Genomic DNA, 16,920 nt, shown 5'->3' on the forward strand with positions numbered 1-16,920 from the left:
CATTCCCAGCTATCTTTGAGACACCACTGACTTCCTCAGGAAACTACAGTCCATCAGTGATTTTCCAGAAAACACCATCCTGGCCACTATGGGTGTAGAAGCCCTCTACGCCAATATTCCACACAAAGATGGTCTACAAGCTATCAAAAACAGTATCCCCAATAATGTCACAGCAAATCTGGTGGCTGAACTTTGTGACTTTGTCCTCACCCACAACTATTTCACATTTGGGACAATATATACCTTCAAGTCAGCAGCACTGCTATGGGTACCTGCATGGCCCCACAGTATGCCAACTTTTTTATTGATGACTTAGACCAACGCTTCCTCAGCTCTCGTCCCCTAACGCCCCTACTCGCACTACAGTGATGACATCTTCATCATCTGGACCCATGGAAAAGGAGCCCTTGAGGAATTCCACCATGATTTCAACAATTTCCATCCCACCATCAACCTCAATCTAGACCAGTCCACACAAGCGGTCCATTTCCTTGACACTACTGTGCTAATAAGCGATGGTCACATAAACACCACTCTATACCGGAAACCTATTGACCGCTGTACTTACCTACATGCCTCCAGCTTCCATCCAGAACACACCACATGATCCTCTGTCTACAGCCAAGCTCTAAGATACAACCACATTTGCTCCAATCCTTCAGACAGAGACAAACACCTACAAGATCTCTATCAAGCATTCTTAAAACTACAATACCCACCTGCTGAAGTGAAAAAAACAGATTGACAGAGCCAGAAGAGTACCCAGAAGTCATATGCTACAGGACAGGCCCAACAAAGAAAATAACAGAACGTTAACAGAAAATAATTAGCCGTCACCTTCAGCCCCCAACTAAAACCTCTCTAGCACATCATCAGAGATCTACAACCTATCCTGAAAGATGATCCCTCACACTCAGATCTTGGGAGACAGACCAGTCCTTGCTTACAAACCGCCCCCACAACCTGAAGCAAATACTCACCAGCAACCACACAACAAAAACACTAACCCAGGAACCTATCCTTGCAACAAAGCCCGATGCCAACTCTGTCCACATATCTGTTCAAGTGACACCATCATAAGACCTAATCACATCAGCGATGCCATCGAGGGCTCGTTCACCTGCACATCTACTAATGTGATATATGCCATCATGTGAATCTATGTGCCAGCAATGACCCTCTGCCATGTACATTGGCCAAACAGTCTCTCCGCAAAAGAATAAATGGAGACAGATCTGACATCAGGAATCATAACATTCAAAAACCAGTAGGAGAACACTTGAACATCTCTGGTCACTCAGTAACAGGCTTAAAGGTGGCAATTTTGCAACAGAAAAGCTTCAAAAACAGACTCCAACGAGAAACTGCTGAACTTGAATTAATATGCAAACTAGATACCGTTAATTTAAGCTTAAATAGAGACTGGGAATGGCTGAGTCATTACACAGATTGAATCTATTTCCCCATGTTAAGTATACTCACACCTCTTGTCAACTGTCTGAAATGGCCATCTTGATTATCACTACAAAAGTTTTTTTTTTCTCTCCTGCTGATGATAGCTCATCTTAATTAATGAGCCCTCTTAGAGTTGGTATGGCTGCTTCCACCTTTTCATGTTCTGTATGTGTGTGTGTGTATATATATATATATATATATATATATATATATATATATATATATCTCCTTACTATATGTTCCATTCTATGCATCTGAAGAAGTGGGCTGTAGCCCATGAAAGCTTATGCTCAAATAAATTTGTTAGTCTCTAACGTGCCACAAGTACTCCTGTTTTTCTGGACAAAGTTATTCCTGTCTTCCCACAGTTTGGCTGTTTCTTTTTGAGACAGTGTTATCAACATAGAAGACCCTAGCTCTCTTCCAAAAGTTGGACATACAGATGAATGTAAAGAAATTCATGCTTGGACTGGTACAAAGGATATGGTTTATAACTCTGTGTTTGGACACACTGACACCCAGAGCATATGTCCCTTTAGACATATTTGTGACCCTGTCAGGACTGGTAGGAACAATTTAGGGAAGCCCTCGGACCACAATAAGGAACCGTCTTCAACTTCTTGGCCATATGGCAGTTTGCACTTTTGTGACCAGTCATGCAAGGCTACACCTTTGCCATTTCCAAGGTTGGTTGAAAAGCGCCTAGTCTCTGACCAACACCTTGGACAAGTACGTGGCAATCCCCTTGCACATAAAGAACTCTCTAAACTGGTGGAAGGAGCAATTCCATGTCTGTATGGGTATCCCTTTCTGTTACCCAACCCCATCAATGACTCTAACGACCGCCACGTACCTGTTAGGGTGGAGAGCCCACTTCAACACCTTGACAGTTCAGGTCAGACGGACAGCTCATGAAACCAGTCTCCACATTCAGCTTATTGGAGCTCAGGGCAATAAGGAATGCTTGCCTCTATTTCCTGCCTCTCATCAGGGACAAGATGATCAGATTCATAATGGATGACATCCTGCATGTTTTACATCAACAATCACAGGGGAGCAAGATCCCCCTCCTTGTGCACCAAAGCAATAAAACTCTGGAACTGGTGTATAGCCCCCCACATCCAGATTTCAGCAGTCTACTTCCCAGGCATCTGGAACATCACTGCCAATGCACTCAGCAAACACTTCCTCCATGACTGACATTCAGGTCCTCCAAAACATTCCAGAAATTAGGACTGTCAGAGATTGATCTTTTTGCTACCTCTGAGAACAGCGAGACCCCGCTCTTCTGTTCAATGAGAGCCTGGGTCACCGCTCCCTTGGAGATGCCTTCCTTCTACTGTGGAAGAAGAGTCTGTTCTATCCCTTTTCTCCAAAGCCCACAGTTCGAAGAACAGTGAACAAGATCAGGCAGGGGAAGGCCAGAATTATCCTTGTAGAACGTACTTGGCCAAGGCAAGCTTGGTACCCTTATCCTCTTCAACTCTGTGTCCACCTGCTTACCAAGATTCCTACCATCCTTCATCTATGGGGCTACTATTTCTGCTCAAAGGCTTTGAAATGGATATTGAGTTGTATCTCTACTAACTGTGGTATGTAACCTATCACTTAAATCAGCCTCTGTACTACCTGACTGGGGGGTAGCTAATGTACACTGATTTTTTTTAAAAGGCTCCAGAGGGGATCCTGGCAATTACATGCTGGTAAACTTCAGTACCAGGCAAATTGATTAAAACTACAGTAAAGAACAGAATTATCAGACACAGAGATTGGCGGGGAGGGATAGCTCAGTGGTTTGAGCATTAGCCTGCTAAACCCAGGGTTTTAAGTTCAATCCTTGAAGGGGCTGTTTAGGGATCTGAGGCAAAAATCTGTCTGGGAATTGGTCCTGCTTTGAGCAGGGGATTGGACTAGATGACCTCCTGAGGTCCCTTCCAACTCTGACATTTAATGATTCTATGATTAACGTGATCTGTTGGGGAAGAATCAGCGTAGCTTTTGTAAAGGGAAATCATGCCTCACCAGTCTATTAGAATTAATTGAAGGGGTCAACAATTATGTTAACAAGAGTGATCCAGTGGATATAGCATATATGGACTTCCCAAAAGCCTTTGACTAGGTTCCTCAACCAAAGGCTCTTAAGCTAAGTAAGCAGTCATGGGATAAGAGGGAAGGTCCTCTCATGCATCAGTAACTGGTTAAAAGACAGGAAACAAAGAATAGGAATAAATGGTCAGTTTTCAGAATGGAGAGAGGTGAATAGTGGGGTCTTCCAAGGATCTGTTCTGGGACCAGTGCTGTTGAACATACTCATAAATACTCTGAAAAAAGGGTTTAACAGTGAGGTGTCAAAGTTTACAAACAATACAAAAGATAATTCCAAAGCTGACTGCAACGTGTTACAAAGGGATCTCACCAAACTAAGTGACTGGGCAGGAAAATGGCAGATGAAATTCAGTGTTGATAAATTGAAAGTATTGCATATTAGGAAATAAATCCTAATGATACATACAAAATGATGGGGTCTAAATTAGCTGTTACCACTCAAGAAAGAGACCTTGGAGTCATTGTGGAGAGTTCAGAAAGCGAAGAATGTTAGAGACCCTTAGGAAAGGGATAGAAAAGACAGAAAATACCATAATGCCACTATATAAATCCATGATATACTCTCACTTTGAATATTGCAGGCAGTTCTGGTTGCCCCATCTCAAAAAAGATACATTAGAATTGGAAAAATTAGAGAGAAGCCCAACAAAAATTATTAGGGGCATGGAACAGCTTCCATATGAGGAGAGATCAAGAAGATTAGGACTGTTCATTTTAGAAAAGAGATGATGAATGCAGGATATGATATAGGTTTATAAAATCATGAGTGGTGTAGAGAAAGTTAATAAGGAAGTGTTACTGATCTCTTCACATAACACACAGAACCAGGGATCACCCAATGAAATTTAATAAGCATCATGTTTAAAACAAACGTAAGAAAGTACTTCTTTACCCAACGCATAGTGAAGCTGTGGCCCCACTGATTATTTAGTAGGCTTCCTGCGTCTGATGTGATTAAAACAATTTTTCCTATTTGTTTTTGTGTTTTTTGCTAGTTGTTCTTTGAATTCTTTTTTGGCCTGCCTAATTATAGTTTTATACTTTATTTGCCAGAGTTTATGCTTGTTTCTATTTTCCTCAGTAGGATTTGACTTCCAATTTTTAAAGAATGCCCCTTTGTCTCTAACCACCTCTTTTACTTTGCTGTTTAGCCATAGTGGCAATTTTTTGGTCCTCTTACTATTTTTATTATTTTTGCGGCATGCATATAGTTTGAGCCTCTTCTATGGTGGTTTTTAATACTTTTCATGACACTTACAGGCTTTTCACCCTTGTGACTGTTCCTTTTAATTTCAGTTTAACTAGCCTCCTCAGTTTTGTGTAGTTAACCCCACCACAGTATAATTTTTGTTTGGTATTTCTCCCTGATGAGGATGTTAAATGTAATTACCTTATGGTCGCTATTACAGAGCAGTTCAGCTGTATTCACCACTTGGACCAGATCCTGTGTGCTAGATCCCTGCGTGGGATTATTTTTAATCCTGCTCCTGCTATTATGGTAGCAGGTCCTGTGGGATCCTGGTCCTGCTGCAGGGCTCTACTGCATGCCACTTAGGACGAAGTAAAAAAGTCTTGCCCCTCAGTCTCACCGGTGTCCTGTTCTTTGCTGGGTCATGTTCCTTTCACTCTGTTCCTTTCACGTCTATGATAATGAGGGAAGATATGTTGCCAGCACCATGGGGTTCTGGGGTTCTTCTTAAGGACAGGAGGTGGTTACTATGTTCATACAAATAGAAGGGAAAATAGTGGCCAGCCTAGTGGATTTGGGATGTGCCTAGCCATGGCTGCAGGAAACTTGGTGGGATTTGAGTGCCTTTGCCTATGCAAAGAGGACTTCCGCATGATAGCTCCCCTGTGAGTGGGAAATCAGGGGCTGACTCATTGCCCAGACCCATTTTTGTGCAGTGAAACTGGGTTTCTCCTGAGGGCACCTAGGAGAATCAGGCAGGCTCATGGCTGCAGAAAAGGAGATTCTGGAAATGCCATGTGAGTCCTGGGGAGCTGAAAGGGTTGCACAGAGAGAAGACAACAAAGCATGTCCTGGACATGGCTCTCTGCGAGTCTAGTACATACCTCCCCAATGTGCACCTGAAAGTCCCTTCATGCTTTTTTAAGGTTTTGAGCCTGCTGGGAAACGCTTGCTGCCTTCTTGAGGCATGTGATGATGTACCATCTGCTCATAAAGGTGGTGGGAATGGCTCTCTGGGCTCACAAAGGAACCCTGGGAAAAGCCACACCCAGGAAAGTTGAAGGTGAAATTTGTTGTTGCTCAGTTGGTTATCTGTATTATGGTAGCACCCAAGGGACCCCCATTTAGGGATCAAGGCGCTACTGTGCTAGGCTAAGTCAAACCCCTAAGAATTGTGAATTGTGGACTCTACATAGCATATGAACTATGCTTTCAGAACATCTTGGGGAAAGGTGGCTGTTTACTGAGGGTTGTCTGATTTCAGCTTCTTTGTTAAACTCCCATACTTGGGAACATGTTTTCACAAGTGCACTGGTAATACTTCAAAGGTTGATACTTCTTCACTTTACCCTCTATGAAGGGCAGGCTGTTTTACAGGGGATATTAGATTTTTTTTGTTGTTTAGCCTCAATGTTGCAAGTCAAGTAAGCTTTGTAATTGTTTTCTTGCCTCAGTAAGTTGGAGAGAGAAACTCCAAAGACTACTATCTGTGTTGTTGAGAGAGCCCATGCTACCTGTTGAAGGAATTCCGCATCATCTGACATAGGTTTTCATGTAGCAATCTTTCACATTAAATGAAATACTAAGTGAAGCAGATGAAAGTTCAGCCACTAGCTACTTTGAATTTTCTAGAAAAGACTGGTGCTTGACTGATGAAAACGTTCTGCAACAGCTTCCCTGTTGGCACTTGATAAATGTTAATAACAGCCCATTGTTTTGTTTCATTAGTGTTTTAAAGGGTTATTTCAATTTAAAATGTGTTTTCCCCTTCAGCCAGAGGAAGGAGAAAATATGACAGAAGTAGTAATCTGAAAATGAACTAGTGTATGTCTTCCCATCACTAAAGAGACATTGAATCTAATGGCTGTAAGCACAGGGCCGGGACCTGGGAATTTTAATCTAGGTCCTGATACTGATGTAAGCAGGGTCTGAATGAGTTCTCCCCTGACAGCTAGTTGAGGAGGGGAAAAGGCTTCAGGACCACACTGTATTTACCTGAATACACCCACTCTGCCTTGGTATCCAGCGGACAGAACTGTATTGCCAAAGTAAACAACTTTGGCTGGTGTTGGGTTACAAATCACTATAATGCTGAATGCAGGGGTAATGAAATGTTATCCATACTGTATGAGAAAAGGGCAGCTGAACTGTGCTTAGCTGGCCCTCGGATGCTAGATCCCTGTGAAGGGTAAGAGGGGGTGGGGACAGGTGTCCTGCTGGGAAGTGGGGCTCTACCTAAGAGTCCTAAGCATGGTTTAACCTATCCCCTCCCCACTGTTCAAAGATAGAGCTGATCAAGGCCCCATTAGGAGAATTTTGTTTTGTTAAGTGATCACTAGACCTGAAATCATTTCTTGTGGGACAGTGTTTCTGGACAGCTTGCTTCAGCAATGAAGTTCCCCCACTAAGGGCTGGGTGGAACCTCAAGAGACTGACCTGCAGAGGTTACAGTTGAGAAGCAGGTGGTAGCAAAAGGTGACAGTGTGCAGCAGAGTGGAATGGTTGCCAGTGGGACAGCCGGATGGTGGGTCAGGTGGCACACCTGGTGGGCGGCTGGCAGGGCAGCCAGTGGAGCAATGGACGGTTGGCAAGGCGGCAACACCAGAGCAAGTGCTTGGATAGTGTATCAGGCAAGGTGCTTTCTCTCTTCTTCCCAGGTGGAAGGTGAACTCATACAGATGCACCTCTAAATTCTGGGTCTTCACTGACCAAGTACAAGCACGGTAAGGGAGCAGAGAGGAGCACAGTAAGGGAACTTTTGGTTGTGGAACTCAAGAACCTGAGGTGATAGACACCGTCCAACGTACTCTGGGGTGGCTGTTTTGCTCATGGTTTTATGTTTATGAATCTTGCTAGTGGCGTTTTCCCTAATTAATGTCAGGTGACTTCCCTCCTTTAATTAACTTTCTTTTCTACACTCAGACTCTGTGCTTGCGAGAGAGGAAATATTGCCTCTTACAGGCTCCCACGGGTCATGTAATTTTCGTAGGTTATTAGGTGGGGGGTGGCAAGGCTGAATCCCCACTGTCACTCCGAGTGCAGAAGTAGGGGCCCACAAGGATTCTAAAAATTAATACTTGCCCCTCCAGGCTGGTATTAAACTCCCAAGGTTACAGCTTTTCTCTGACCTTGGCTTGGTAAACGCTACCACCACCGAAATGCAAAAAAAAACAACAAAAAAAAAACCCTTTGAACCCAGGAAGGAGTACTTGGGAATTCCTCCCTGTGGGGTGCCCTCAAACCCTTTCACGCACACGCACATTCACCCACCCTCCGGGGAAGAGCTGAGAAAGAAAACAAAGGAAATTAGCTGTGGTTACCAGCTATCAAACAACATGCACAAACCTCTTAGGACACCAAAAATCCAATCCTGTTCTTAAAAAAGGTAAATTTTATTAAAAACAACAACAAAAAAGAAAATACATCTGGAACTTAGGCTTTTGCTAGATTTTAAAAGAGCAATTCCAAAAATCAAGCACCCAAAATAGCTTTCTTGGGGGTTCAGCTAAAAGATTACCAGCAAACAAAAGCATCTTGGGTTAGCACAGAGGAGTCCACAAGCCAATAAGAAATAAAAGAAATAACCCTAATTGTGTCTTTTTAGACATTTCCTAATTTTACTTACATTTCCGAAGCGCCAGATAAGTAGGTTCGAGGTATGAATTGATAATCTCTAATCATACCCGGCTTAAAGCTGGTTACAGAATTACTGCCTATGTCCCTGCAGCCCAGAGAACAACAGACAAAGGGAAAGTTTCTTTTCCCATTTTAAAAATTTCTAGCCTTCCCATTGACTCTTTTGGTCAGGTGCCTACTTTTTTTTCTTTACCTGGGGGACTTTTTAATCCGTAACAGGTAAAGCAAGTAAAAAACAGCTACCGAGAGGGATTTTACAGCTAACTGGCTGGCTGGGTGTCCGTCAAAGGGAGCTATCTCTCCCCGCCCCCCTTTATTTATCACAGAGCTTGAGCGGGTTCTGTGTTGTATTGTTGAAAGGGAACCTCTCAGCACTGAACCTGGCTCTGGTTGCTGCTGACTCCACCTGGCGCGAGTTACATCAATTCCATTGAGGGCCTTGATCAAGTTATTTAACCTGTCTGCTGCTGTTTCCCTTCTGTAAAGTGGAGATAACTGCATAGAGATGTTCTGAGAATTAGCTGTTGTTTGTGAAGGAGTGTAAATGCAAAACACACTGCAGAAAAGCCAAATATTACTATCATTATGTGTGATCATGGCACTTGAAGAAAGAATAATCACTACTGTTTTGCCTACCTGAAATCTACCAGAAAGGTATTAAGTGGAATTTTGTACTTAAACCAAGGATTCAATTTTGTGTGTGAAAAGTGTGTAATCAGAGTCTGAATGAGCTCTCCCCTGACATCTAGTGATGAGCTGTGGAAGAGGACGTCAGGAGCTGATCTCATTTGCATGGGCACACCCAACCTGCCTAAGTGCTCAGCTTGATGGGATTACTTGCCCAAATGGTCACTTTTGTTGGTGTTGGATTCCCAGTCTCCTTGTTATTGGGGTAGGAGTAATAAAGGGTTGTTGTTCTTGTGTGCATCCAGGGCAGCAGAACTGTACTTGGCATTTCCTGATTGAGGGACTTGTTCTCAACTGAACGACACTTGCTAGGCAGGGGACATGAGTTCCAAAGGCCAGGGAGTTAACGGGTGGGGACAGGTACTGATAACTGGTGATGTGGGCCTTGCCTAAGGACTCCAGACACCATTTGACCCTTCATCTCTCCACTGTGTAGTAAAAGAGCTAATTTTAGACTCAGCTGAGAGTCTTGTTATATACCACAGAGCTGCAGTCACTCATACCCAGGTCTAAGTATTAGCCCTGCTTTGGGACAGTGTCTGATGCAAGAGACTGCCCAGTGTGAACCAGCAGTGAGGCTCCCGCACTAACAGCTGAAATTACTGAGAGCTTTGTTAAGTGGGGGGCCCTGAAGACATCTTGGTGAGCGGCTGGCAGAGTGTGCCAGAGCACAGCCCCGCAGAGAGGGGCGGCAAGTGAGTGCCCGAGCAGCAGAGCGAGTAAGGTGCCACCTCCTCCTCTCTCCCTCCCCCCAGGTGGGAGGTGAACTCTGCAGATGCACCTTGGAATGCTGGTCTGCACTGTCCAAGGACAGCAACTGTGAGTAGGGTGCAGAGGAGGGATGGGTACATTAAAGGGACTTTTGGGTTGCTGGACTTAAGAATCGAATGGGAAGAGGACACTGCCCAACTTCCTTGGTGGTGGGTCTTTTTCTCCTGGTTTATTTTTATAAACCCTGTTTGTGGTGTTTCCCCAAATTAATGCTGTGTTATTTCCCTCCTTTTATTAGAAGTTTTTTGCTACACTCAGACTCTGTGCTTGCGAGGGGGGAAGTATTGCCTCTTAGAGGCACCCAGGGGGTGGTGTGTAATTGTCCTGAGCTGATTTCGTGTTGTATTGTTGAAAAGGAACCCCTAGATACTGAACCCAGTCCTTGTTACTGTCAACTCTGACTGGCAGAAGGGTTACAATTGCAATGTCTGTATCCTCCCCCAGAATTACAGGATTTACTTTTGTGGCATCAAATGAATTTTCAGAGAACTGACAAATAAGTCATTTATTAGTATGAGTTGAAAGACCCCTTTTTAATTAAGAAATTTAGCACCCCATGCCAGACCTCTCTTGTCCCTGATGATCTCAGCAAAGGCATGATCTGCACAGAAATTGGCAGAAGTGTAAATTCTGTGTAGCTCTTGTGCAAAGGGCTGTTTTGAAAACAGATATTCAGGATCAACTGTATGTTTTTTCTGTTTTTCTTTACAGCTGAAAGTTTCTCCTTCAGCCATCTCCTTTGGTTAGTGTCTGTGATTTCAAATTATTGATTTTTAAGGACACTAGGTTTTTAAAAATATTTTCCCCCTCACATTACAGGGCAGAGTTAAGATTATTTGGGTGCCTTTACTGTGTAGTCCCACTCCTTACCAGGTTTGGATTTATTTTAAATTAAAATTTTCTCCAAATTTCCAGTTTACAATATCTATTTTTGGGCTAATTATAACATCCCTTTACAGGCTTTTACTTTAAATTAGCAGAGTATGTATTTAACCTGAACTTAATCTTAATGCATTTGTTTGTCTGGGAATTTCCTTAAAAACAGTCTTACATAAATGGTAAAAAAAAAGAAACCGAAAGAGAATGGTTCCATTTATTATCATTAAGTCTGTGAGCTGGTCACGGAAGTCACGGATTATGTGACCTGCGTGACTTTTGCAGTGGCCGATGTGCCTGGCACAGGGGTAGCTCAGGCAGCCCCTATGCCAGTCATACCAGCTGCTACTGGGGCAGTCTTGGACGACACCCCCCGCCACCCCTGCAGCAGTTTGGGTGTGGGAGGGGGTAGGGAGTTGGGGTATGGGCTGGGGTGAGGCAGGCTCTGAGTGGCATTTACCTTGGGGGCTCCCCAGAAGCGGTGACCTACTCCTCGCTCAGCTCTTAGGCAGAGGCATGGCCAGGCATCTCTGCATGCTGCCTCAGTCTGCAGGCACTGCTGCACAGCTCCCACTGGCCACTGTTCCTGGCCAATGGGAGCTGCGAAGCCAGCATTCTGGGAGGAGGCAGCATGCACAGCTGTCTGGCCACGTTAGGTAAGCGTCGCCCAGAGCCCACCTCACCCCATCCCGTGCTCCAACTCCCTGTCCCCTCCCACACCCAAACTCTGCTGCAGCTGGGGAAGGGGAGATGCAGAGCCAGGTAGAGAGCCTGCCAACCTTCCCTCCCTCAGCACCAGTGGGGTGTCCTGGGCCACTTGCTGCCCCCTGCCCCCCCTCTAGACCTGGGCTGCCATCCCCCAGTGCCCATGGCACTCCCAGGCAGTCCTCCCCCATGCAAGATTTAGTCAGGGGTATATAGTAAAAGTCATGGGCAGGTCATGGGCCGCAAATTTTTATTTACTGCTTATGACCTGTCTGTGACTTTTATTAAAAATACCTATGACTAAAACGTAGCCTTAGTTATCATAAAATAGTTTCTAATGATTTGACGATATGCAGTATCAACCTTCAATCTTTTCTAAAATTTGAAGATACAGGGCTTCATTGGAACAGCGAGGCTGCTTCATTCTGCTGTGGACCAGTTCAAAGCACCCAGAGCATTCTGGCATTAGTTGACAGCAGCTTTTTATCATCTCAGCAGCAGAAAGAGTGTACACCCCAGTATTCCTCTCCCAACTGTGCTTCACATGCTCCCCCTACTCACTCCTAGTATTCCATCCTGCCCTATTCTTTTGGCACAGTTTTTCTTTCTTCCTTGCCCCCCAACATTCTTCTGTGCACACACAGCTTCATTTCCCTCTCCCTCCTTTTGCCCTGGTGACTAGATCTGGTAAAAGAGGCAGTTTTTGAAAAGAACTATTCAGTATTAAGGGTAATTTTTTGTAACCATAATTCTACATAACTGAGATTTTTCTTCAGCAGAGATTGGTGTATCAAATCTTCTTACCCAGAAAGCCTTTCAAGCCGTGCTTAATTTGTGCCAGGGCTAAGCCCAGCAGTTCATAGCTCTGGCACCTCTGGACTTCCCGTGTCAGTTTTCAAAATAAAAAAAAATTGCTTGAGCCTTGGCATTTTTTTCATTACCAGTTAAGCAGGGCTCTCAGGAAGTTTCCCTCTTCTCATGGCCACCATCTCCCATTGCTCCCAATAGGACTGAGGCTACAGGCTGCCCTTAGCAGAGATAGCTACTGTCTTCTGTTTGTCCCAGTAGGAATAAAGACAAATTGTCCACAGGAAATATGGTGGCCCTATGTTATCAGGACGTAGAGAGGAGCCGATGAATGAAGGTGATGGTAATCTTTGGTAAGGGAAGATGTGGCCTCAGTCCCATGAGAACATACGTTACTAATAAATTAATGATTGTTGCACAGTACCACTAGAGGGCAGAGTTAAGATTGTTTAGGTACCTTTACTGTACATGTCCGTACCTTAACATGTTTGGCTATTTTGAAGTTAACTTAACTCTGAATTTCTTCAGGATGTAATGCATGCTCTGGGGATCATTAGAAAGCCCTGCAATGTTTTAACCTAAATTACTCATGTACACTCAATCTTCTTATTTATTAATCATTGGTATTGCAGTAGTACCTAAAAGCCTGGGCCTCACTAAGCTAGACACTTTAAGGGCAGTGACAAATTTTGCCATATGTCTGTAGTTTACAATATAAGTCTAAGATTATAGCTAACGTGGATACAACAGATGGGAGGAGCTTTAGGAAATGGAGATAATTTAGGTCAGCATGAGAAGCAGCACTCATAGCACATCAGCTGCCCTAATTATTGATTTTTTTTGTAGGCATCACAGTAGAGAAGAGTTTCAAGGAGGACAGTTCAGCGGCATTGTCAGTATTTGCAGGGAGTTCCTCTATCCATGTGAGTGTGCAAAAGTGCTAAATCTGAATTCTGTCTTAATGTGGGTTTTTTTGTCCATGGTACTGTAGCTGTACATTGCCCTGTACAGTGAATAAAGTCTGCTTAACAAATAAGCGTTCGAAGAGCTTACAGTGTAAAGCACAAGAGGGCATCTTAATTTGTGTGTTGTGTTTGGGGATATTTTCTGTTTCCAGAATGAGCAGGAGATTTTGACACTTTAAAAAAGAGAGAACTTAGTAGACAAGGCTTGATGGAACTCTTTAGATGTTCATTTAAACGGAGTTAATTTGTCAGCCTGGTAAAGTTTAAAGGGTGCAGAATAAATAATACAGAAATTACTGCCTTGAATTAATTTGGTAATGACTGCTGTGCAAGTTGCATGCAATTTTATTATGTTTAAGCATTAGATGTTAGACCATTATTGCACATGGAGACTTTATAGAATTTGTATGGCAAGACAAGAAGGAAACATAGTGCAGTCACCATATTTAATGAGCATGCACAATAACAATTTGCAAAAAGGCTTTTTTGTAGAAATTACCTTCTTGCAGTTACACATATGAAGAAAAAAGGATCTTGAATTACAGTGTATAAAATAAAGCACTTTGCTTCAAGGAAGGATTTTTTTAAAAAACCCTAAGTGTCTGCCGACCACTTGCCACTTAAATATTGACAGATATTAGTTCCATGTCTTCCATTTTTCTAGGATGAAAGATCTGAGATAACTAGTTTGTCCGACTTGTCTGCAGTTTCAGAGGGAGTTAAAAGTTCGTCTGTTTCATAGTCTTCTTCAAATGATCTGCAATGAGAGAACAATGATACTGTCAAAACATGTTTCTACATGTTTACTTTGGTTGTAAAAATCTAATGTTTTCAGATACAAAAGTATCTGAGCTTTTATGCTGCAGTCCTATTACTTTAACTTTTACAGCTGATGCTGTTGATTTTTGCAATCCCACCCACCAAGAGATCAAAATTGTAAAATAAAGATTCAATAGCACAGAGGGATGTTTGGGGAGGATTTAAATATGAACCTGTTTTTCTTTAAATTGCAGCACAGGAAAATTGTCACTATGGTTCTCCTGTATTTGTGTCTACACAGAGGTCTGCTGTCAGTTATGTGCCTGTGGTCAGAGAATCTTCTTTTTTAGTGGTAATAGTTGAGGACATGTGCCTGACATTCCAGTCCTTTTCACCTTGGAGCCAAGGTTAGGAATAATCTCACCCTCTCTAGCAGTCCCCAGTTCCTCTCTCTGCTGAAGCAGTGAGGAACCCTCCTCCATGTGAAGATTTCTATTTTGTGAAATAGATTTAGTTTCAGGATTTTTATTCAATTAAAAACACCTCTGTTCTAATGTAGTCACTTTTTCTGTGCTGCCATTCACATTTCAACAGGTGCTCCTCTTGGCGCTGATGGTGCTCATCAGACACCTCTGCCTTCAACATATAGGGAAATTTATCTGGCCATGAAAGACTGTAAAAGCCGGGTTGTGGACCCTTCTTATGGAGGAGGCCTTGGCTTTGACTCGCTCAGAAACTCCCCCCTGCCTCTGGAAAGTCTTGGCTTAAGTGATGCTTTGAAGCCCACTAAAGTGCTGAGATCTGAAACAATTCCCTCAAGCAATCACACCATCATGTCCCATTCTCAAACAGTTGGAAGTCTCAGCATCCAGCTCCTAGTATTAGAGCTCAGTGGCTCTGAAAAGTCCCTTAGTTCTAAAAGGAGGAGTTATGGTAGAGTTGATTTATGGTCAGGCTGGTCAGTATCATGGTTAGCAGGAAAAGCGCCATCAGATGTTCCTACTCCTACCCATAAGGAGACTCCTTTGAGTCCTTGGAGGCTCTGCCTGAAGTTTCTGCATCCTCTTTAAAACAGCCCAGGGTGCCATGCAGTTTAAATTCTCCCTATGATCTTGGGTCTCTTCAGTACCAGAAGCAATCCCTGCCACTGAGGAAATCTTAGAACAGAGATCTTTTGGCAGCAACCACAGGGCTGCCTGCGTGTTGTTCCGCACTGTGTATGGCACCACTGGATAGTGCCTTCGTGTCACGCTTGATGACATGAAACTAAGAGGATGGCATTCAACACTTCCTATGCTGACCATCCCATTAGTAACTCAGCTAGCACAGAAACCCCATGGGAGTCGCATGCACCTGTCAGCCTCTCAGGGCTACCAACCCTGCCCCACGTGCCCTCACTGGGGTCACTGGTCCTATCTCACACTTGGCTGAACTGTCCGCAAAGGATAGGAAAAAGAGTAAGATCTCCAAGGGGAACATCCAAATCTTCTAAAACACAGCAAGGGAAAGCACCTGCTAAGTACTTTGGCCTTCCTTTCTGGAATCCCCTGCACTCACTGGGAGAGGGATGAAGGGGATAGAAAAACTTCAGTCCATCCCCTGCCCTTCTCTGAGCTGACAAACGCATGGACTCTTCTCCTTCCCTTGCTTGTTTTGAGAGATGATCAGCAGAAGGGTGACATGCTAGGTTGCCCTCCCAAAAATGTCTCATAAGCTCTGCTGTCTGAGAAATTCAAAAGAACTGTCCTTTCAGTATATGAGGGCTCACTGGAGCTGGCTGGAGGAGCTTGCCTTGGTTGTGTCTTTCCCCCAGAAGCCAGATGCTTTGTATCAGGGACTGAGGGAGGGACATAATCTCTTCTGCTAGCTCCCCCTCTGAGTTCCAAGGTAAGTAGCATCCACCTCCTCTTCATCTGACTGGCAGAGTCAAGAAACCTTGAAGCCATAGGGCTGTCTGCTTTGGATGAAAGTCGTGTCATTCACAGTTCAGTTCAGAAGCTAAAATGTTTAAGAAAGGGCTAACAACACTCACTCAAGGCATTCTTTGAAATCTGGCATGTCATGGTGAGAGCTCTCGCCACTGCTGCTTTCCTTGATAGACTGGCCTGGCTATGCCATTCTGGAATTTCTGCTGAAGCTCAGGCCTGCCACTGTGAGGGGTCTGACCATTTTAATTCATAAGGAGATGAGGTGTTGGAAGAGCTGATTGTGGCACACCCAACAGCTTAGGTTGCTTGCTCTAGGACTATCATGTACTTAGAAACAGCCCAGCTTCAAGTTGGCCCTCAGCCATCTTCTGATTGAGATGTGGATTGAGATTGGAAGTTGAGGTCATAAGGGAAATAATGTAGATCTCAGCACAGTTCTTCCTCCAATTCAGCTCCTTTGACCTCTGGAGGAAAGCCTCAAACAACAACATTGGAAGGTATGCCTTCTCAAACTCTGTGCCGCCATTTCCAAGCATGGCAAGCTATCTTCTTGGACCAAGCAGGTCTATGCTCTGCAGTTTGGGGGCAGGACAGATCCCAACCTCCCTTCTACCTCCCCCTTTTCAGGGATCTTTCTTAGGGGAGATTGGTGAAAGAGGAGGTTTTGACTTTACCAGAACTAGGTGTGCAACTGTCTAAACCTCAAGAAAAATGCTGGCCCGCACCTCACTTTGGATCTCTACAAATGAAACATAATTACAAAAGTGTAAAATTGTGCATGGAGTCTTTAAGGGATGTATTTTTCACTCCAAACCATTGGGCCTGGTTCACAGCACTTACCCTGTGAGATAGATACTGCCACATCTTGACCAGGCAGAAGCACAGGAATTACCTCAGGTTCATGCTGGACAGTAACCATCTCAGTAAAAGATCCTGCCCCCTGATGTTCAAGTTGTTGTTATCAGGGCCAGCTTTAGACCGATTCCCCCAAATCGGGCCCTGCGCCTAAGAGGACCTGCACCCAGTGGTGAGCTGG

At 44.0% G+C, this 16,920-nt stretch overlaps 1 protein-coding gene across 5 annotated transcripts in view; it reads right to left on the reverse strand.

Moving 5' to 3' along the window:
* Positions 1-11,604: 11,604 nt before the first annotated feature.
* PPP2R3A (protein phosphatase 2 regulatory subunit B''alpha) overlaps positions 11,605-16,920 on the reverse strand; it is a 165,029-nt gene continuing 159,713 nt past the window's right edge. For all 5 annotated transcript variants that reach the window (XM_030575839.1, XM_030575842.1, XM_030575840.1 and 2 more), the window contains one exon: positions 11,605-13,954. In XM_030575839.1, the coding sequence (XP_030431699.1) occupies positions 13,858-13,954 (97 nt within the window). In that variant the 3' untranslated portion in view covers positions 11,605-13,857. The remainder of the gene's footprint in view (positions 13,955-16,920) is intronic.

This window comes from Gopherus evgoodei, chromosome 9 (genome assembly GCF_007399415.2).
Source record: "Gopherus evgoodei ecotype Sinaloan lineage chromosome 9, rGopEvg1_v1.p, whole genome shotgun sequence".
NCBI classification, from domain to species: Eukaryota; Metazoa; Chordata; order Testudines; family Testudinidae; genus Gopherus; species Gopherus evgoodei.